General features: G+C 57.9%; 1 protein-coding gene across 2 annotated transcripts; it reads left to right on the top strand.

Moving 5' to 3' along the window:
- Window positions 1-5,880: 5,880 nt before the first annotated feature.
- On the top strand, window positions 5,881-21,412 carry RGS19 (regulator of G protein signaling 19). Of its 2 annotated transcripts, none has more exons than XM_027881573.1 (6): window positions 5,881-5,955; window positions 17,437-17,576; window positions 17,740-17,876; window positions 19,796-19,870; window positions 19,995-20,229; window positions 20,799-21,412. In XM_027881573.1, the coding sequence occupies exons 3-6, from the start codon at window positions 17,776-17,778 to the stop codon at window positions 20,985-20,987; spliced, it is 600 nt and encodes a 199-aa protein (XP_027737374.1). In that variant the 5' UTR covers window positions 5,881-5,955; window positions 17,437-17,576; window positions 17,740-17,775; the 3' UTR covers window positions 20,988-21,412. The 2 variants fall into 2 exon arrangements, with proteins under 2 accessions (XP_027737374.1, XP_027737373.1); XM_027881572.1 differs by lacking the exon at window positions 5,881-5,955 and adding an exon at window positions 14,698-14,809.
- The last annotated feature ends 738 nt before the right edge of the window (window positions 21,413-22,150 follow it).

Raw genomic sequence — 22,150 nt, 5'->3', positions numbered from 1 at the left:
TTGTCCTGGAAGTGCATGCATGTCAGTCAGGCTGTAATCACAGCTTTACCCATTTCAGTGCCACCCAGTCAATGAGAAATGAGGGTTGCATGGTGTTAAACCAAAAACCACACACAAAAATCATTGTTCTGCATGTCGAAGCTGTTCTCAGCTTGGCACGCAACTGAGAAACCTCAAAGTTATGAGCAACTTTTCCTGACAACGAGTCCTGGACCTGTTTTCTGTGTTCAAACGGAAATATCAGGATGATATTTGTTCACACAAGTCATAACCATTGTTTTCTTTGTCTGCTGCCTTGTAGTCAGCAGGTCATGTACACTGGTGTTTACACATGTCCACAGAGGAATCCACCTGCAAACAAAGAACTGCAACAGAAGTTGTGGTTTTGTTATTACCGCTCCAGACTGAGATGGTGTGAGAAAAACACTTTCCAGTTCAGACAGAGGAAATGGAAAGCACTAAGACTCATTACTTTGCTATTCAACAGACCAGATTTCTAATGAACTCCGTGTACCAAATGATTTAGAGAGGAGGAAGCAACAGAGAGATGTTCTTCATGCCAGCAGAATAAAAACTGAATAATGTAGTTCTTGGGGTAGATTACACAGCTGAGAGTATCTTCCCTCTTATGCAAATTATTTTCTTTTCATTAAAGACACTTGACTTCTTAAACCTTCCCCTCAGATATGCTCTTCCATCTCTAATCATTGGAATCACCTTCCCCCTGCAGCCCAAGAGTGGAGACTTTCCACTAGTTCCCCACACACCTGCAGGAGCAGCAACACACTGGATTTGGTCCAATTCTTTTTCCATTGTCCATCCTGTGGTTGGGGAAAGCTGCCCAGACCTCCTCTGCCTGTCTTAATTTCAGCCAAAAGTAACCAGAGGAGACCAGTCACCTCAGTTTTGCCCTTACTCTCACCACTTCCAACTTTTTTCTGACATACTTCATAACAAGTGTTCAGCCACCTCTTCAACACTGATGAGAGACTGGGAGAAAGCCTGTAGCTCACTGAGAGGCTCAGGTGAGAACCATAGTGATAATAAGGATTTTAATGCCCTCCAAGACACTGCTAGTTTGTGCCACCCAAGAGCAGGGCTGATAATTTGCAGTGATTCCTTCAAGGAGGGCGTCTCTACACCACCACAGGCAGGTTTGGGGGCCTTTGGACCCATCCTGGAACACCAGCATTAGCCCTTTTGGCCAAGACTTCTGCTAAGCTCCCTCTCCCTCCCAGCTTGGCACTGGAAAGCAAACAAACAGCTCTGGGAGCTGCAGAATTTGCAGAGTCTGGCTTTCAGCAGGCTGGCGTCTCTTGGGGGGACTGACCTGGGTGCCCGAGAGGGCACAAAGTGACTGAAGCTTTTCCCACGGTTTGGGCACCGGTCAAATGTCAGCTTCATGCGGATTCTCTGCTGTCTAATAAGTTCTGACAGCATGTGTTGGTTTTTCTCACAGTTGCAGCCCTGGCAAGGTCATTCCTTGCCCAGCTGTTCTTAATGGCAGGAACTGAGCTCTAACTAGTGTCAGGTTTTGATAAATCTGGCCAAAGGGTTAAAAAACAAAAATTTTAAAGAGAAGAATTTGGGATAACATGAGTGGGCTGATATACAGTGTGACTGCATAAGCTCTGGTACATTAGAAATCAAAGTAATTGACCTTCCTTCTAAATGTGATAGAATTTGGAGCTGGGCTGTTCCTGCTGGTGCAAAATCCTCTTTTAAACTTTGCTCTATGACCTGCGGAGAGCAACACTCCAGAATGTCAAGCTGTTGCTTTATCTTCAAGCTTGAGTACAGGAGATACAATCTTTGCACTTCAGGCCCCTGTGGAAAAAACATGACCCCAACCAGAACGACTCTTAAGTCAGCATGTGAGCAGCCACGGGGAGCCAGAGAGATACGCAGGTTTTAGCACACCTGATAACTGAGGTAGAGATCAGGATGGGAAATGTGGCTCTGACACTCCCCAGGAAGCTTTGGGGATTTAAAAGAGTAAGGGTATAAAGTGTTTCTCAAAAGGGAATAACTTAGCTGTGGTGGGACAGCACAGCTCAAACCAGGTGTTCTGCAAAGGCAGCCCCACGACTGTGGTGCACAGGGCGGATTTACGACCCGGAGCAGGGCTGGTTCTCCAGAGCAGCTCTGCTTCCTGCACCCACACGTGCCAGCCTCTGTGCACACACAAGAGCATCACCTCTCTGTGTCCTCATGTGCCCTCAGCAGACAGGAGATGCATATTCAGGGACAGGATGAACACAATGTTTGCAGTCTCAGCTGTGGGCTGACAGCACAGAGTTGCTTCTCCTTGACCTCCCACTTGGGCCGCAGTAGCTCCCGAACTGTTGCTTCCTCAGAGCCCAGTCCCAGGTACATCTCCTTTGGTTACTCCAGTCCAAACACGCTCTGCTGCTTGGAAAGCCTCAAAAAGCCCAGACAGCTGATGGGAGAAAGAGGCTTTTCTAAGGCAAAGCATCTCTGCAGCCTTCATCCGTCCAGCTTCATCACCTGCTGGCCTCTTAAGGAGCACACGAGCTGGAAACACCCTGGCAGGGATCAGCCCATTCTGCTGCTGCAGCCAGGCTGGTACTGCAGAACACTCTGGAGATGAGACTGAGCAACTGTTGACAGGATTTCTCCATCAAATAGTGCTTTTCAGATCTGTTGTGAGCCTTGGTGTATCTCAGTCCTGACACAGGCTGACTCCTTTCAGATATTCATCAAAAGAGGCTTCCTGCTTCTGAGCATCCTGCCTGGAATTACTGGACTTCTTCTCTTTGAAGAGAAAAACAAGCTCAGCAGGTGTTTGCCTTGTGCTGTACTCACAGCTCTCTGCTGCCTGTGGCAGACTTCACCTCTGCTCACCCAGCATCTCCTTAGAATCATGCAATCAGAATGCAACAGAATTGCTTGGAAAGTCCTCTAAGATCACTGAGTCCAACCCTTACCCCAGGACAGCCAAGATTACCACTAAATCATGTTCCCAAGTGCCACATCTACATGTCTTTTAAATCCTTTCAGGGATGGTGACTCCACTGCCCTGGGCAGCCTGTTCCAATGCTGGACAAGCCTTTCTGTGAAGAAATATTCCCTAATATTCAACCTAAACCTCCCCTCGTGCAACTTGAGGTTATTTCCTCTGGTCCTGCCACTTGTCACCTGGGAGATCAACCCCCACCCGGATCCAGTCTCCTTTCAGAGCCCGGCAGAGAGTGAGAAGGTCCTCCTTGAGCCTCCTTTTCTCCAGGCTGAGCCCCCCAGCTCCCTCAACTGCTCCTCATCAGATTTGTGCTCCAGCCCCTTCCCCTTTTCTGGACACACTCCAACACCTCAGTGGCATTCGTTTCATCAGGAGCTCAAAACTGAACGCAGGATTTGAGGCGTGGCCCCAGCAATGCCCAGCACAGGGGGTCAGTCACTGTCCTGGTCCTGCTGGCCAGGTCTGAGCCCACCCAGCAACACCATCAGGGAAAACTTCAAAGGAGACCCCATAGAGCTCCTGCTGTCAATACCGGCGATCTCCCTTCGGATGTGCCTGTCGGGTACCCGAGGAACGCGGCCGCAGCTCCCGGGATGGTGCGCGCTCCCGAGCCGGAGCTGCCCCGCTCCGCGGTGGGTCCGTTCCCGGCATCCCGGGACCGGCGGGAGGGAGAACCCCCGAACCGGCGGGGACCCCTGAACCGCAGGGGATCCCCGAGACCCCCCCGGGCCGCCGCCGGCCGCGCTCCCGGCGGAGTCGGGCGGCACCTGCGGGCAGGTCCCGCTACTGCAGCGGCGGCCGCGGGGCTGGGACCGGCGGGACGGGTCCCGTGGGGAGCGGGTGCGGTAACGACGCGGGGGACGAGACGGGGAAGAGGGGCTCCGAGCAGCCCTCTGCCCCCCGACTGCCTCCTTCCAGCACACACACGGCTCGATTCAGACTGCCGCTCTCTCCGCCGGTGCCTCCGGGCGCGGCGGGATGCTATCCGTTCTTCCCGGGAGCTCCTGCTCCCACCTCAGGCTGGAGCGAGGGGGAAAGCGGCTTTCCAGACCCAGAGAAGTGTTCTCGCTATCGATCTGATCATTTCCAGCTGCTAGAAAAGACGAGAGGCCGAGCTGCCGCACCCTGAGCACCCAGTGCTGCGAGTCTGGCTGTTCACTGACAGCAGGTGGTTTGGGAGCACCAAGCATTTGTTCTCAACCCATACTTTTTTTTTTTTTTTTTTTTAAGAAAAAGGTGTTTTCATCATCTGAAGGAACAGACTAGGTGGAGAATCGCAAGGAATCACAAGCCCACAAGCCCTAATCATAAAATCCTGGAACCCTGGAATGGTTTGGGTTGGAAGGCACCTCTTTCTCTTTCCAACTCATCTCTTTCCAGCCCCCTGCCCTGGGACACCTTCCACTAGACCAGGTTGCTCCAAGCCCTGCCCAACCTGGCCTTGAACACTTCCAGGAATGGGGCAATTGTCCACGAGGATTTCTAAAAATCCCAAGCACACACTACAAAGCAGTTCCTGAAGGCATGGGAGCCTTTATGGGCATTCGTGAGCTTCCAGTTAAATGAATCGCTAAAGAAAATCAGGAGAGCTGGTGGCCCGGTCACACAGCAGGAGGGGGCAGACTGGCAGTCACAACTCCACACTGGAGCTGCTCTGAAGCTTTCGAGAAGTTGCAATCAGAGGAAGGACCCTGCTTTGTCCACAGAGGTCCTCGGGCAGGGCCCCTCTGGGTGAAAGCTGTGTAGATCCCGCTGCAGTGAGCTGGCTGGGTGAAAAGAGGAAAATCTGGAGAACTGGACTGGGCAGGTTGAAAATGTGGGAGGCAACATCGGGTCTGTCCAACTCTGCTGTGCAGAGGTAGCAGGGCTCGGCTCGGAGACACTGATTGCATGGGTGAGGGCTGGGGAGGTGTTTTCAGCACAGCAGCCGCATTTGGGGCCTATTTTAAACACGTTCCCCACGTCGCAGAGCGCACGTCTCGAGGATTGAAATAGACGGTGGTTTGATCATTGCCTCTCCCAGGGAAATGGTTTTTAATGAAGTTTTAAATAATAAAGTGGGATAATTTCCCTGGCTGGCAAGATCATGAAATTTTTATGCCTCCTTTCTCTCCCAAAGTTGTATCACCCTTTATTTTTAGTGATGTATAATCACCCCTTTTGAGGAATAAAAACCAACAACTGAGAAACCACTGATATAGGGAAAGCTGCTCCTGGGCAGGGACTCTTAGGTGGGAAGTGATTTGGGGGCAGCTCCACAGGCAGCCCTTCCCCACATCCCGAGGATGGGCGAGCACCCCACAGGGGCAGAGGGGACCCCCAGTGCTGGTGCCGGGTGACAGTACTGGCTGCATGATGTTGGTACGTGGTGCTGGGTGCTCATATTTGGTACTGGGTGCTGATGCAGGGGGCCAGTACTGAGTGCATGATGCTGGTGCCTGTTGCTGGTGCCCAGTGTGAGCACTGGGGGCTGTTACTGAGCGCCAGGACTGGGTGCATGGTGCTGGTGTGGGTACTAGTACCGGGTATATCATTCTGGTCCTGTGCTCCAGTATTTGTCACTGGGTGCTGGTGCAGGGTGCGACTACTGGGTACACGGCGCTGGTACTGGGTACCAGTTTACACAATGCGTGACAGCAGTGGGTGCCTGAGGCTGGTGCTGGGTGCCCATGTGGGCACCGTGGCTGTGCGCGGTGTGGGTGTGGGATGGTGTGTGCGTGCGCGTGTGTGTGTGTGTGTCTCCCCCCCTCTCTCTCTCTCGTGTGTGTGTGATGTGTGTGTGCCGTGAGGAAGTGCCAGGGCTGCAATCGCTTTCGGAAGTGGCCGGCGGGGCCGGGCCGGAGCCTGCGCAGTGCCGGCGCCGCCGCCGCTCCGCTCCCGCTGCCGCTCCCTCTCCCTCCGGTGCCCAGCCCGGCGGCAGCGCAGCGGCGGCGCCCGGGGGCGGCGGCGGCGGCGGCGGCGCGGATGCCCGGCCCGTGAGTACCCCGCGCCCCGCACCGGGGATGCCGCGGATGGGGCGGGGAGAGGAGGGGGACACACACACACACACACACACACACACGAGCGCGCCCATCGCCCCTTCCCTCGCCCGGTGCCCAGCCCAGCCTCGCTCCCCCGGCGGACCCCGCTTTGACCATCCCCTCCTTCTCCAGCGCTCCCCCCCGCTCCAGGCATCCTCCTTCCTCCTGCACGGCTTCCCCCCCCCCGCCCCGCCACCCCCCAACACGCACCGAGCCCCGCGGAGGATGGAGAGCCCTGCCTGTGTGTGTGTGTGTGTGTGTGTCTGTCCGTGCGTCCGTGTGTCCGGCTGCTGCCTGTCACTGGCCCCGTGTGCGAGCGCTGGGGCGGGGGGATGCTCCGTGGGGACCGGCCGGCGGGGCGGGGGGGAACCCGAGCACCGAGCAGGGAGCGGGCACTCCCCGCCGCATCCCCCCGGGGGAGGGCAGGGCTCCTGCCAGGAGGAGGAGGAGGAGGATGGAGAGGGGGAAGGAGGGGGGCACCCTCCAGCCGCAGGGCCGGCTGCACCGGGGTTTACCCAGCCCGGGGCGGAGGTTGCAGGGAGGATCCCCCCGGAGGCCTCCCCGGCTCTCCTGCACCCACAGGTGGGTGCCAGGGCGGCGCCGGAGCATCCACGCAGGGATGGCCAGGCAGGTTCGCTGCCCGTGCAGCTCACCATGCACCCATACAGAGGGTGCTGAGCCTCGTCAGGGCGATGGGGAGCCCTGACCTGGCCGTCCAGGGCTCGGGGAGCACCGGGGCTCGGAGAGGTTGGCTGAGGTCAGGGCAGGCGTGAGCTCAGGTCCCTGCAGTGTCCTCCAGCAGTGGCAGGGCCAAGAGTTGGCCAGAGGGACCTGCCTCGGTGGTGCCCGGGACACGGCTGTCCCCCACTGGGACGTGACATGCAACCATCACCCAACACGAGCCCATCACGTGGGCAGCGTCGCGGGATGCCACGACTTGGCGCCGTGTTCCCGCGGCCGAGGGATGGAGAGGTCCAGGCGCGGCCACCGGAGCTGCTCCGCCTGTGGATCGCTGTGCGTGCGTCCCTGGGCACGGAGAGGTTCCCTCGGGAAGCTCCCTCTCCCCGCCGCTTCCATGAGGCTGCTCTGGCACGGATCCATGGCCTTATTTAAGAAACTAAACAAAAAGTGTTAAGCGAGTGGGAGGGATTCCCCTGCTCCGAGGGGAGTTCATTCCCCTCTGGATGCATCTCCATCCCTGTCGATAGACACACTCATCCCATGTCACGCTGGATGAGCGAAGCCGTGGCACTTCCTGGCCTGTTGGACATGGTTTTCTTTGGGAAAACGGGTTGCCCCAGTGGGCACATATTTCAGAGTATCTCCCAAGGGAGAGCGCCACATCAGATTTCCCTACAAGGATTTTAGCTGCTCCGCGTCAGCCCTTCCCCACAAATGACTCAAGCCACTAATCAAAATACAGTCGTGTTCTTCAGCAATTAAACAAACTCCACCTCGCAGGATTATAGTGGAGAAGCAGGAGTTTAGTGACGGGAATACAACTCAATCAGGGTACAGGCCCGTCTTGATATTGTTATTAAAAAAAAAGAAGGAACCGAAGGCAAATAATCGGATAATTCAACTCAAACCCAGAGAGGGTAAGGGAGAAAAATACCTTGGTAGGGTAGTTAGTGCTGAGTCCGCCCAAGGTGCTGGAGCAGCACATCCAAGCCGCCTCTGGAAGTGCGTCCTCTCCCATCTTTGCTGAGCTTTGGTTAGTTCTAGTCTCAATTTTAGGCTGGTCTTGGGCTCCAGCATCAAGTTTCAGCTGGGCTGGTATGAAGGGGATGGGTGAGTTCAGTGCTCAGGTCTCTTCCTTGTGAGCAACAGGTCCGCAGTGGCAAAGCAGCAACTGTGTCATTCCTCAGCCTCTGTGGAGCGTGAGCTTGAGCTGGTGTGGCTTTTTTTCCAAATTTTTATCCTCTGGATAAAATGATTTTGGAAAGTCAGCTGAAAGGGAGGTAAGAGCCTCAGCTTGGTGTAGGTGCCACTCCTGAGCCATCCTACAGTCCCACCCTGCCTTTCCCCTCCAGCTCCTCCTGCTCCTTGGATCGGTTCCTGCACCAGCTCCCTGGACATACCTGAGCACCCCAAAAAAAAGCAGAGTGGCCAGGGCAGAGCAAGGCCAGCAGACATCACTGCTGGCATGCCACATGCTCTCAGGGCTGGGCATGCTCGGCTCTGGTGTGGAATAATAGCAGATTCCGGGTGATCCAGTGCCCATGGCCTTCGCCGAGACTTTCTATTTCTAAGTTCCTTATTCATCTGCACATCTCTCTGCATTTTCTTTACAGAAGCTGTTCAGAGAGGGGGAGATATGAAGCCAGGTGTTTATATACACTATTTCATAGCTATCTCCTATTCTCAGGAGAGGAAAAGATCTTGGACCTTATCAGTTGTTATTTGCATCCCCCAGCGTGTTACAACATGGGTTTTTCCCGTAGGGAGTACAGGATAGGTGAAGAGTGTCTGACATTTTCTGTGGTGTGAGAAGGGAAGGAACTGAACTTGCAGGGACTCCAAGCACCCTGCCATAGACTGTGAAGCAGCTCTGAGGTGCCATCACTGCCCCTGCTCCAGTGGCTCAGGAAACAGGCATCCAGCCCCACGGGCATCTCCCTGTTCACACCGTCCCTCTCCAGCGCCACACAAGCCTCCTTCAGCTCATTCCCATCAGTGCTGGGCTCAGCCAGCCCATCTCCTTCCCCAGATGCTTCTCCATGGGTTGCCCCATGTAGCACAGGGGGGGTGACCTGCAGAAAGCCCTGAATCCTCACTTACCATCCAACAACATGGTGGTAACTCCAATAACCCCACTGGCCGGCTCTCCCCTCTGCACCCACGGCTTTGAGGACATCCATAACTTTTCACTGGGATAGAACATCTTAAATCCAGCTGTGCATGCTCTGTAGGAGCCATCGGCTGTGCTGGTCCCTGTGGCACTGCCCACCCTGCCTGGAAGCTGCTGGGACTTGGGGACAGAGAGAACTGGTGGCTTTGGGGTAAAACTATAGTGAAGGCAGAATCCTGGCTCTGTCTGGATCCTGACTGCTGTGTAAAACAAGGCAGCAACCCTGGAGTTCTGATTGACCTTTCACCCTTCTGCGAAAGCACTCCCTGGGAGCGTGGAGAATTATGTTATTTCTGTTATTTTTGGCTGGAAATCCACTGGGTTCCTTCTTCAAGGGGGAGAAGTAACAAAACTTCCCGCCTGTGATTTTTCCCCCCTCCCCAGCCACTGTGATGGGCATGGAGGGTGATGCCCCAGCCCACCCCATCGGCTCCTCCGGGTCTGTGTGACCTCAGCCATCCTGGATTAGTGTACCAGGAGAGGCCTGGGAGCAACTCTGCCACTCACCCATCCTGCAAAAGCTCCTGCCCTTGGCCATTTCGTGGAAGCAGAGATTTAACCAGGGGGAGGGTGGAGCAGCAATGAAAACAACAACAAAGACCTTTGGGGTTCAGCTTTACCATTCATCTTAGACATGGAAAAAAGGGGGTTTCCTGACAGCAGGAAAATGTATGGTTGAGTTTTAGAACAAGCCACCCTTCCAGTTCTCTAACCACTTGGAAACAGCCTCGGTTGACCTTTTGAGGGCTCTTAACTCCAGCTGTGGAGACCTGCTGGGTTTGGGGGCCCAGGTTTGCCACACTCCAGGCTCACTTGTCAGCACTTGCCTGCTCTGAAGGCAGAAACACTGTGGAGGCTCAGACAGCAACAGGGTGGGCACGGGGGGAGCAGAGCCCCCAGCATCTCTGTGCATGGCCGTGGCTCTGGGTGCAGGGGACAGGCTGTGGGTGCACTGGCATCCTGCTCCCAAAGCTGGAGGGACTGCTGGTTCTGTCTAGAGAGGGTCAGCAAAGGGGTTTGGGGTGAGGGCTTGGGTTTTGCAGGTCCCCCCTGCTCCTGCAGGCTCGAACCCAACCAGGGCTGTAGTTTCCTGTGGCAGAAGGTGAATGCCCAAGCAACATTTCGGGGCAAAGGGCAGGAGAAGAGCAAACAGGTACACATTGGCATTAGCGGGCAGGAGTCCCAGAAAAGGAAAGCTTCGCGCTAGCCTGAAAAAGGTGACAAAAAAACAAGGAAAGATCCTGCCTGGGCACCTGGTGTGGGTTTCCCCACAGGGAGGGAGCTGGCAAAGGGGATTTGGGGCCAGGGAAATGTATTGCTGTGGTAGCAATGCATGTCCTCTGACGGTACTTGAGCCCTGCAGCATCCCTGGGGCTCAGGGAAGGGCATCTCTCACTGGCATCCCCTGCAAGACCCATTCCTTCCATCTGAGCCCAGAATGCCTGCAATGGGCATCCACCATGGCCAGACTCCTGCACTTCAGCCGTTTTCTGCAGCTCTGTCTGGCAGCAGTGGGATGCAGCAGCTGTACTGCCTGGCACTGCCCCAGGGCCAGGGGCCACCTCTGTGACATGAGGCCACACAGGGTGACAGTGCTTCCTTCCTCCCCGCTCTGCCAGCTCCTCCCTGGAGTGACGGAGCTGAGCCCTGCCATCGTTCTTCCCCTTTGGTTGGGGTTTAAAGAACCAGGGCAGCCGGTCTCGGAGAGCACGAATTGCTGACAGTGCTCCCTGTTCCTTCTCACAGTCGGGGCAGGGCAGAGCCTCACTGCTGTCCTGGCACTGTGATCACAGCACAGGGGTCACTTGTGACCCTTGGGATGCTCCAGAACTTGGACAGGGCATCAGGTCACCAGGTGCCCATTACCCTGGGTATTTGCCTGCAGGATGGTCTCCTGGGAGGCTCATCCTGCAGTCCCCCACTATTTTAATATAGGACCAAAGTCTGGTGCGGGAGGACATTTTACTGGGGCAAGTGAAAGCTCAGTTCTGCAAGCTCTGGTCCAGGGACCCGTGGTGGCACTGAGGCTGGGCCTGAGCACTCACCAGCCAGGAGTGACATCTGCCTGAAGCCAGACCTCAGAAGGCAGCAGCACCCACAACTTTCCAGGCGAATAAACCATGGTGGGCAAATGCCCCGGGGTGCAGCATTTGGGAGATGCTGCCCCTTGTCCCCAGCTGTCCTGCTGGTGTGTCCCTGGCCTGGCCGGTCCCACTGCTGGTTGAGCCAGCTGCTGGTCTCAGCCCTGCCCTGACCACATCAATGCCACGCAGGGCCACGCTCTGGGCAGGGAGTGTGGCTGGAGAGCAGGGCCAGACCTGTCCTTGGCGTGGTCAGACCCACCTCCTGCCTGTGCCAGCACACGCTCCCAAGCCACCTCATGCTCAGATGGTGCCTCCTGTGCAGGGCTCCAGATGCAGCCGGCAGGATTTGGTCTCATGCTGGGGCTTGGGGGGAAAATCAGTTGCATTGGGAGGTCTGGGAGCCATGGTAAGTGAGCTCTTTGGTTCAGCATTTCCCTGTGTCCCTCCTTTTCACCCCAGTCCCACCCTGATTCTCCATCTGGTTCCTCGTTCCTCGAAGGGTGCAATTCCTCATCGTATCCTCAGTCATCCTAGCATCCCCCAGATTACCCCTGTCCCATGATCCCAGGGGGTCATGATGCTGCCCACACTGGCATGTGCTGGGATAGGAAAGAGCAAGTCCTGGTCTGGCAGCACGCCATGGACAGAGAACACCCCCCCACACACACCCCGCTCAGCTCTCACCCCAGCTATGCCAATGCCATATCCTTCCCTTTCCTCTCCTCTTCTCCCCCATCAACCACCAGGCTTCATCTGGACTGTTTAGCCCCTGCTGAGTATTGATCACTGATTTCTCTTCTCCTTTCCCATGGATCATTTCCGAAGGCGGAACAGGTGTCTGCCTTAACGCCACAATACCTCTACTAATAGAAACAGAGTTGTCAGGGCTTGCAGGCTTGCCTTATTAAACCATCCAGCTGATTGGGGCGGGTGCTATTTTTATGCTATAAAATAATCACCTCTGTTTCAGTGCCAAAGTTGGGGTCAGGGGGGTGGGTGCTGGCAGCGCTGTGCTTGCCGTGCCACCCAGCAGCTGCTGTGCCAGGACAGAGCCACGGGTCTGTTCTCCTCTTCCCAGCAAGTGCTGGAGAGGCTCACGTGGTCCTTTTTGGAGGGCTCATGGTGGGATTTGGCTTGGAGGATGCTTGAGCAGAAGTACAGTGGGAGCAGAGGAGATGGTTGGTCTGGAGAAGGACACCATCCTGCCAGGAGAGGCACCCATGGGGCAGTCAACCCTCACAGTGCAAAGGACCAGGGAGGTGCTGGGACACACTGCAGCGTCTCGCAGTTCCCATTGGCAGGACCTGCCTTCCCAGTCTCTGGGAATGGCAGAAAAATCACTGCAGGGCAGAGGATCTCTCCAAAGGCATCCACTGGCTGCCGCCGCCTCCACCCCGTGCGCGGGCACATCTGCGGCGTTATCAGTGCCACGCGCTCACGGGGCAGCAAGGACATGGCAGTGAGGACATGGCAGGGTGCATCCACATGAGCATCACCCACCCCCTCATCCCAGCAGGACCCAGGGAGCCCACACAGCCACTGGTGGGATCGCTGGCACTTCCACGCTGGTAGTATTAAGGTCAGCCCAGCCCCATCCCGCAGAGCCAGGGGGCTCAAACCCTCAACCTCTTTAATCTTTTTTCAAGTAGATTGCTAAAGGAGGGGTTGAAAACGAGGTCTAAAAATAACTCCTAAAACTTCCTGTGCTGCTGGCAGGTGGCTGGGTCAGGCTGTGGGGGCGGGAGGCAGCTGTGGGGCTCAGCAGCGGTGTCTCAGTGGTTACCCCGGGGGTAACCCCGGCTGAAAGGTCCTGGGAGGTGCCAGCCCCCTGTCACACACCCCGGCTGCCTGCTGGGCTGCCTCGCCTCTGGTTGTTACTCGGTGGCTGGTTTCAGCCAAATTTGGCAGAGATCAGAGGTGCTGGGACCTCCTGGGAGAATGCCAGGGAGGGGGTGGGGAAGCTGCAGGCTGGGCTGAGCCCTTATTAGACACTGGAGAATCCAGCGGCGCGCGGGCGGCTGGGGAGGCCAAGCTCTCCTCGCGCTGATCCAGCGTGGCCGGTCTCGCAGGTGATGGGTGTTTGCAGCTCCTCCGAGGCATGGAGAGGTGCTGGATCCAGCATTGCTTCCCACTGAGGCATCACTGGCCTGTGACAGGGACTTGGCCAGGGATGGTGTCTACGCTAGCACCGGGGGTCTGTACATCACCTCCACCCAAATGATCCCTGTGGGGGTCTGTGATGAGCAGCAAAGCTGCCATCCCAGTTTTGACCCATAAAATACGAAGGGAAGATCCCCTCCTGGGGTGGGGAATGGCCAGAGGCAGTCAAAGAACAAAAATACTCTTGGTGCTAGTGAGCTTGGGGTGCCAGGGGCTTCCCCATGGGAGCGTGGCTGCATTCTGGCAGCCCCCAGCTCTCAGAGCTGGCCCTGCCTGGCAGCGGCAGACAGACTCCTGGAAAACCATCTGGGAAATAAATGAGGTTCAGGTGCCCTGAGAAGCAAAGCCCAGCTGAGCCCCCAGAGCACCAGGTGGGCAGCAGCGAGGGCTGAGAGGTGGTGGCAGAAGAAGGAGCTGCTGAAGCAGAGGGTGACTTTGGGGTGATGAGGACATTTCCATCCAGATGGGGACAACGGCAGCACAGGCGCCTTGGGTTTTGGGTGCCAGTGGTTGCAGACTTAAAAAGAGAGGAGATAACAGCTCGAGTCCCGGGGAAGGTGAGGGAGGCAAGCGGCTGAGCCTAACAGAGCACTGGGACAAGCTGATAGTGGGCACATGCCACAGCCCCAGGGGAGTGTGTGGGAGGTGCCATCATCCCCCTTCCTCTTTCTCCTGTTTTCTCCCCTTTTCCACCTGTGGTGAGACCGTGGGAGTGAGGGGCAGCTGCCAGCAGAGACCACAAGGGGTGTTGGTCGCTGGTTGTGTGCTGGGGCTGGAGCCTTCTCCGCCCACAGCAATGCTGAGGGTGAATTTAATCAAGAAAACAGAGGTTGGGCATCTGATTTCTCTCTCTTCTGTTTCTTTTTTTTTTTTTTCCTGAAGAGGAAAAAAAAAAACCCAAACAACTTTGTTTGTGAGTCACTCTTGGCGGAGGGAGCAGGGCTGCACTCTGTGCAGCAGGCTGGCACATCCCACCTCACACGGACGAGGCTACCGGGAGACACCGCCGGCCACTCTGACTCAGCCCACCCTCAGGCACAGCCTTTTCCCTCACTGCCCACCTCCTGCTGGTGTCTGTGCCCCACGGGCAGCGCTGGAGACACCGGGGACACCGGTGGGAAGCACTGTTGCTTTGAAGTAGCCTCGGCTGGGCACCAGGAGCCAGCCTATGTCCGCCCTGGGGACATATCCTGCCAGTCTCTCCTTGGCAGACCTGCTGCCTTGGTCATGGGGTTGTTATTCCAGCACCAGCGTGCCCAGGTTATCTCTGAGATACCGCTGTCAGTGCCAGTCCTGGCTGGGGAACCCTCGTACCTATGGCAGTCACCGGATCCATCCAAGGGCTGGGAAGCAGGAGGCTGACCTGGAAGCAAGAGGCTGAGCTGGCTCAGCCACTGGTGAGACCTGCTGTGCCCCACTCCTGCCCCGTCAGGGTTACTGGTCCTGTGATGGAGCGGCAAGGAGAGCAGCCGGGCTGGGCCGGGGCTTTCCCAAAAAAGGCCTGAACTCTACAGTTGAATTTGCCACTTCCCTTACCACTCCCTTTCCTGTGAGAGGATGTGTTCGGCCGCTTTTCTTTTCTCTTTCTCTCTTCTTTTCTCCCCCACCTCCCTGCCCGCAGACCCGGCGCTCCTGGCGATGCCACACGCCCCCTGAGCTGGCCGGGGTCGCCCTGGCTGGCACCTGCCACCACCACAGGATGGCCAGGCTGCAGGTACGGACACGGCATGGCAGGTCCCCCCACACCGCCCTGCCCTCCCAGCACGGGGGTCACTGCAGGCTGTGCTGGGGGTGCCCCTGCACCCGGGTGGGCACTGATTTGTGCCCCGCACTGCAGAGGTGGGGGTGGCTGGAGGGGGATGAAACACTGCTCAGGGCTCCATCCCTGGCCAGGGTGCTTGGGGAATGTGGGGTGCGTGGAGAAGTATTGTCCTCAAGGCCAGTATTTGCCATCACTTTGGTGTGGCCTCCCTGGGCACCACGATGCCATGGCTCCCACTGCACCTGGCATGGGGTGATTTTGGCATCTGCTTTGCCTGGGGTGAGCAGGGCACAGGGTGCTTCATGTGCAAGTGAATGGGATAAAGCTGTCCTGGAACCTTGGCAAGGCCATGTGGGAGGTTTCCCTTTAACAGTGATTTTGGGGAAGGTTCATCTTATCTGACTGTGTGGTGGGGTCCCGTCTGCATTTGGCGAGAGGACAGTGTGGTGCCAGACTCATGGGCATGTCCCAGGCGCACGAGTTGACACAGCCAAGGGAAACTGGGACTCCCAGGCTCATGGGGGCCTCAGGGAGCTCAGCAAGGGCTGCTTTTGGGGCGTCTCTTCTTCTCTCTGTGGGGAAACAGTCGCCTTTTTGTCATCCTTCCTCTTTTTGCAGCCTCGTGCGCATGCCCTCGCCTTCCCTCTGACACTCACAGGCTCCACCACCTGCCAGGACTTCCCTATCTGCTGGCCCCGGCAGCTCCACGGGGGTGCCTGGCACCGGGGCAGCTGGTAACAGTCCCATGGCACACGGCCCCCGCCGATGTGGTGAGGTGGGGTGTGTTGGGAGCGTCAAGGGGGGCACAGACGGTGCTGGGAAACCATTCCTGCAATTCTGGAGTGTGATGCCAGTGCCCTTCATTGCCAGTCAGAATGTGGCATTGCCCTTTAGTGCCAGTCCAGATGTGCTGGTGTTGCCTTTTGGTGCCAGCAAGGATCACACCAGCATCTCCTCTTGGTGCCATGGGATAGAGTTTCTTTGAAGCCCCACAGCTCCCTTCTCCCTGTTCCCTGTGGCGCAGCCCACACAGTCGAGATGGCCCTGAGTGTTGTGCCACAGCATCCACGATGGGCTTATCCTGCTCCTGGCAGGGTGCTGAGTGCACCCTTTGGCATGAGGAGGGCAGGCTCCATACGGAGGGATGGTGCCCAGTCCTGCTGCCTCTCCAGGGTGTGTTGGCTCAGCCCCCTGCAGGTCAGCTCTGGCCACAGAGTGAAGCAAAGTACCTGGGAGTCCCCTCAGAGCAAAGCCACACGCTGTCCTCACATGCCTGTCCCTCAGTCACTCCCCATCCACCCATTCCACACCCAAGGGCAATGGCAGAGCCAGGGTGGGCTGGGAAGGAGCAGGGTTTTCCCAGCCTTCAGGGTTTCCTCCTGCTCAGCCCATTCCCACAGTCGCAACACCAGTTTCTGTCGTTGGTGCCGCAGCCCCCGGCAGCGCCGGGTGCCTTGGGGTGAGCAGTGGAATGTGGGAGGGCAGCAGGAGGAGGGGGTGCCAGGGGTGGAAGAGGTTTGGGCCGGGGGGAGCAAAAGAAAGGGAAAAAGCGGGGAGTTAAATGGACCTGAGGGCAGCAGAGTGTGAGAGGGAGCAGAGCTGCTGCTGAACTGGGCGGCAAGGTCACAGCCATCCTGCCAGCACTTGGGGCTATAAATAGGGACAATTGGAGTGAAACACAGACTCTCTCCTTTTTCGTTCCTGCAGCAGCACTGGGACAGCGGGAGGGTTTGCGAGGGCCCGGGAAAATGCTGCTGGGTGATGGCCATGCTGGGACAGGGGGGGCCACATTGCCAGGACTCAGTGGGGGTTCTGGGGACAGCTCTGTCCCCAGCTGGGACCCACACCCTGGCTCTGTTCCCTTGCTGAGTCCACAGCAGGACTCAGACTTGAGGTGATGAGACGTGGGGCAGCTCAAAGTGGGGATGCTGGGGCTGAGATGTCTGGGGGCTCTGCCTGCCTGTTGGCCCTGCTCCCGTTCCTTCCTTCTGATAGGGAACAGACTGTGATTGCTGCCCATCACCCTTGGCAGGGCACAGGGAGGCAGAGCCAGCACCCAGCATCGCTCCTGCCCAGGAGCATCCCTGCTCCAGGCTGAGCCAGCGGTGCAGGCAGGGGGCATAGAATAAGGTTTGGTTTAACACTGGGAGCTGTGAAAACTGCCCACCACCACCCCATTTCCTTCCACTCACATGATGTCGTGGAGCAGCTCCGACTTCCCCATCCCGTGCCTGAAGGCACCAGGGGGTCCAGCCACACTTCCCCACAGCACGAGGCATGGCCAGGGATGTGCAAGGCCAGCACTGAGCCCCACACCCTACCCAGCCCCACTGCTGCCTGCAGCAAGCCCCACAGCATCCCCAAACCATGGGAGGGGATGCCAGGCAGGGCAGGGGTCTGGCAAAGCATCTCCCGATGTGTTTCCTCTTCTACTTTCCTTCTGGCTTCCTTGTCTTGTGCTTTGCCTGCTGCCCTGCCCTAGCTCGCCACCTGCCCAGCGCTTTCCTTGGCACGGAGCAGCCCCCTGAGAGCTCAAGGCTGGGGGTTCCACTGATGTAATGTGGTTTCTCTCCCCACAGGCTCCATCCAGGAGGTGGCAGGGACGTTAGCCGGGGGGTCTGGGCACGGCTCACCCGCGGGCTGGGAGGAGCAGAGTGTGGCACAACAGCCCCCAGAGCACGCCCCGACCCCGTCCACCGTGTATGAGGCTGGGACGCAGGTGAGGGGTGACTGACCCGGGGCCGGGGTGGCAAGCAGGGGCCAAAACTGAATCAAAGCGAGTCACTGCACAAGGGTGCCCCGTGTACCTCTGTGTGCTTGCACGTGGTGGGGGCTGATTGTGAACTGCTCCCTCACCTGCTCCCTGCCCTCCTGCCTTCCAGTACGCAGGACCCGCGTCCGCAGAGACACCCCTTCCGATGTCCCGACATGAGACTTCTCCGACAACGGTGCAACCCGCCAGCAACCACCGCCCCAACGCCTGCTGCTTCTGCTGGTGCTGCTGCTGCAGCTGCTCATGGTACGTCCCACCCCGGCCCAGGCTCCTGTGGGGCCAGTGGGCATCGCCCACCCACCTCGTCATCCTTAATTCAGAGATCCCAAAGGCAGCGGTGATCACAGAATCACAGGAGGGCTTGGGTTGGAAGGGATCTTGAAGACCATCCAGTTCCAATTGTGTTCCATGAGCAGGGACACCTTGCACTGGACCAGGTTGCTCCAAGCCCTGTCCAACCTGGCCTTGAACATTTCCAGGGATGCAGGGATTGCACGCGTGTTGCTGCTCCTCTGTGCTTTGTGGAGCACCAAGTGCTTGGACGTGGCTCCTGCCCGAGCAGGCAACCAGGTCTGAGGGAGATGGGGTCCCACAGCAGCCCCCACTGCTGGTTTCTCTGCAGCCCTGTGGTGCAGCTGTAGCACCCACACCATGGGCAGTGGGTGCAGGAGGGCAGCTGAGATGCAGCCAGCCCCACTCGCTGAGCCTCCAGACCACTTGTGTGCTCGTTGGGTTGGGAGCTGAGAGCAGAACAGGCATGTGGTTAGACAGGTGTACACTCCAGGTGCCCTGAAGCAGATGGGCATCACTGGAACCGTGGCATGGGGCTCTCCCCAGCACAGAGCCTGCTGAGCCTGAGCTGAGCCTGAGTGCACCATGAGTCCTGTCCATCAGCCAAATCTTTTAGAATACATAGAGCAGAAAGCAGCAGTGGGACCCCATAGTGCTGCACTGGTGGTCTCCAGGGAGGGATGGCTCCAGTCCATGTGAGCCCTCTGGGAAGCTCTGCCTTGGAGCAGCATCAAGCTCTGCCCTTCCAGCACTACCCAAAGCCAAGGATGTAACCAGCTGCTTGTCTCCAGCTGCATCTCCTGTCCTTGCTGGGGATCCACAGCTCCTTATTCTCTGGATAGCCCAGATTTTGGAGAGCCCATCTGCTCTTCATCCTCTGCATCTGCTTGCTTAGAGATTGCTGATGGTTCCAGGCTTTGCAGCAGCTTTGGGTTTTGTGGCCATTGAGAGCTGTGAGCAACAAACCCTGGAGCTGAGCCCTGTGATCTCCTTCCTGGACGCTGCCCTGGGCTCAGTGGCATTCGGCCATGGGCAGAGTGTCCCTTCCCTGTGTCTCTCCTCCACCTCTGCAAGAGCCTGTGAGCAGAGATGGGACAGAATCCCGGGGAGGTGGCATCCTGTATTGCATTCCCAGAGCAAGCAGTGCCAGGTGGCAGCCACGCTAGGGCTCAGGCACAGCAGGCAGCAAGCCCTGGGGGTGGCACAGGCAAGGACATGCCTGCAGCTTTGCCCACCCCAGCCGCCCATGCTGGGGCAGAGGTTTGCACAGTCAGTCCTGTGCGAGCAGCGAGGGACAGTGTCGCAAGCAGGAAGGGCTGTGGTCAGTGCCGGGCGCCAAAATTCAAGGGCCCGAGGGAAGTTGGCTGATGGCTGCTCTCTGCTTGTGCCACCGGCCCCCCTGGGGGCTAGGGGCAGGGGGGACAGGGGACACCAGCATCCCCCAGCCCCAGCCCCTCTGTCCCACAATCTGCCTCCAGGCTGAACCGGTGCTGGGGTGTCACCAATGGGCCCTTGTTTATTTATTGGTGTGACAGTTCACAGCAGCTTTGCCGTGGGCTGATCCAGCACTGACCTCTGACGGCTGCTGCGTCCACTCCGGCTCGGCTCAGTCCTGGCACACATCCCTGGCACACATCCCTGGCACACGGCCCAGGCAGTGGAGTGGGAGCAGGGCCACGGCAGTGCCGGAGCACAGGGACACCCTCTCATGGTGACAGCAAAACTGCACGAGGGAGCCACGGTGGCACCGGGGCAGTGGGTGAGGGGAGGGGATGGGTGGGGGGTGCTGGTGCCCACAGAGGAGATTCAGCGGTCAAGGTGGGGGTCTGTAAGTGCCCCCAATGCCCCTGACTACCTTTCTGTCTCCCCGTTAGGAACGAGGACCGGGAGCGAGCATGGAGGGCATCCCGGGAGACCAAACTGGAGACCATCCCTAACTGTGAAGCGTGGTGAGTGCAGGGGCAGTGCCATGGTGGGGGGAGCAGCATGGCATGGTAACAGCATGGCACCGTCCCTTCTGCCCTCCCTGGCCAGCTGTAACGCTGTGTCCTTGCCTTCCCCTGGATCTGTCAGTGCCAAACCCACGCCGGAGGAGGTGCAGGGCTGGGCACAGTCTTTCGACAAGCTGATGAAGAGCCCGGCGGGGCGCAACGTCTTCCGGGAGTTTTTGCGGACTGAGTACAGCGAGGAGAACATGCTCTTCTGGCTGGCGTGTGAGGAGCTCAAAACCGAGTGCAACAAGCACACCATTGACGAGAAGGCCAGGATGATCTACGAGGATTACATCTCCATCCTCTCTCCCAAGGAGGTATGAGGCAGAGCCCCTGAGGGGGTGGCTCAGACTAAAATGAGGCTGGGGAGGATTCTTAGGGAGAGGGCTCCGTCCCAGCTGCCACCACAGCCCTGTGACAGTTTGGGGATGAGTTTGGCAGGGTAACGGCAGTAGGGAGAGGAGCCCTGGCCCCGCAAAATCCTCAGGACGCAGCTGGCTGTGGGATCACAGGCCGGGTTGTGCTGCAGGGCCGAGACCTCACGAGGGCACCATCGGGCCGAGGAGATGCTGCATCCCGGCCTGCGGCATCGCCGGAGTGGGAGCACCCAGGGCGGGAGCACCCCCACCCGCCTCCCTGTGCCCAGCTGGGGGACACGGCAGGGGACCCAGAGAGCTCCCCGCTCCTCCCTGCAACCCTCCCTAAACCACCGCGGTTCCGGTGCCAATATCACCCAGGATGGAGCTCACCGTGGTCTTCCCACATCTGGCCACAGTGCTGTATTGATACTCAATTTCCCACGAGAGCTGGTGCAGGGGTGGGTGCTGGGGCTGGGGTCTTGTCCTTGGGTGTCCCTCAGCCCCCAATTTCTCTCCCTGCCGCCCAGGTGAGCCTGGACTCGCGGGTGCGGGAGGTCATCAACCGGAAGATGCAGGAGCCGTCCTCGCACACCTTCGACGACGCACAGCTCCAGATCTACACGCTGATGCACAGAGACTCCTACCCCCGCTTCCTGAACTCTGCCATATACAAATCGCTGCTCCAGAGCATCTCCCACTCCTCCTCGGAGTCCTAAGGGCGCCCACCGGCCGCGGGGATGCTGATGGGGACACAGTGGCTGGGGGGCCTTGGTGCCTTCTCACCTCCGCCACCCTCCCTGCCAGCCCCCACGAAGTTTTTAGCTTTTTACCTGTGAACTGTCTCCCCGGTGTCTGGGCCATGCTCCAGGACTGTCCCCGAGGCGCAGCCCGGGCCGGCTCGTACTACTGAACCCCTGCCCCGTCCCCGCCGCTGGCCGGAGCGAGCTGGGGGAGCTCATGGGAGAGCGCCTGGGACCCGGTTTCCCCCGCACCCTGTTTTGAAGAGGTCACTTTATCCCATCTCCACCACACCTCGGGACACGGCACATCCCCATTTCCCACCTGAGACCCAGCTGGGGACTGAGTTGGGGTTTTTTTTTTTTTTGAGGTGGGGGGGGAGGTCAATTGTTTTGTGGGTTTGTTTTTTTTTTTTTACTTTTAATTTTAAATGCTCTTTTGGGTTGGCTTTTACTGGGGGACTCGAGGGGCGGGAGGGGGGTTTGACAAGTGTGTCTGTACATATAAAAACTTGTCAGGTTTACATCACTCGGTCTGTTTTAGGTGGCCCAAGGGGTGGGGGGCAGCACTGCAGCCTGTCTCTATTCCTGATGGATATGGATGGATTAGAGGGCAGGGCTCTGAGGGGCCAGAAAAGACCGTAGGGATATGCTCAGCAGGTGGGCAGGGGGTACCCTACAGCTGCCTCCCCCACCAGTCCCTGTCACACAGCAGCACTGCTCCAGCCCCAGGACATCACGTGCCGTCACCCTGAATCCAGAGCATGCTGCATGCTGGTTCAGGGACCTCAGGAATAGGGAAAACACCTGTGCAGGTGTGGTTTGCTCTCCTGAAGAACCCACATGCACCAGGAGCCCTTAATCTGCCCACACCTGCCGGCCCACACCTGCCCCACCAGTGGGGAGAAGGCCAGAGATGTGCCCCGGTCCCTTGGAAGCAGCTTGGCACCAAGCAGCGACCTGGGCTCCACCCAGGATGGGAAATGTCACAGGGAAGATACAGAATATCCATGTGTTTTTGTACAGCACAAGGAATGGTTTACTGGAGCCCCAGCATGCAGGATTCAAACACGTCCGTCCCTGCCTTCCACGCTGAAATGAAGCCAATGCAAGGGTTTTGATGCTGGTCTTTTGCTTTTCCT

Source organism: Empidonax traillii, unplaced genomic scaffold, assembly GCF_003031625.1.
Source record: "Empidonax traillii isolate 1590-97213 ecotype Southwest subspecies unplaced genomic scaffold, ASM303162v1 scaffold91:size2966241, whole genome shotgun sequence".
Lineage (NCBI taxonomy): Eukaryota > Metazoa > Chordata > Aves > Passeriformes > Tyrannidae > Empidonax > Empidonax traillii.
Note: the sequence above shows the minus strand (reverse complement) of the source record. Positions and strands in the feature narration are given on the sequence as shown.

Bases quoted from the DNA above. Each gene is read 5' to 3' on its own strand.
- RGS19 (XM_027881573.1), top strand. From the start codon at position 17,776: ATGTCCCGACATGAGACTTCTCCGACAACGGTGCAACCCGCCAGCAAC. The intron at 17,877-19,795 runs GTACGTCCCACC...TCTCCCCGTTAG, and splicing joins TGCTGCTGCAGCTGCTCATG to GAACGAGGACCGGGAGCGAG. The intron at 19,871-19,994 runs GTGAGTGCAGGG...TGGATCTGTCAG, and splicing joins ATCCCTAACTGTGAAGCGTG to TGCCAAACCCACGCCGGAGG.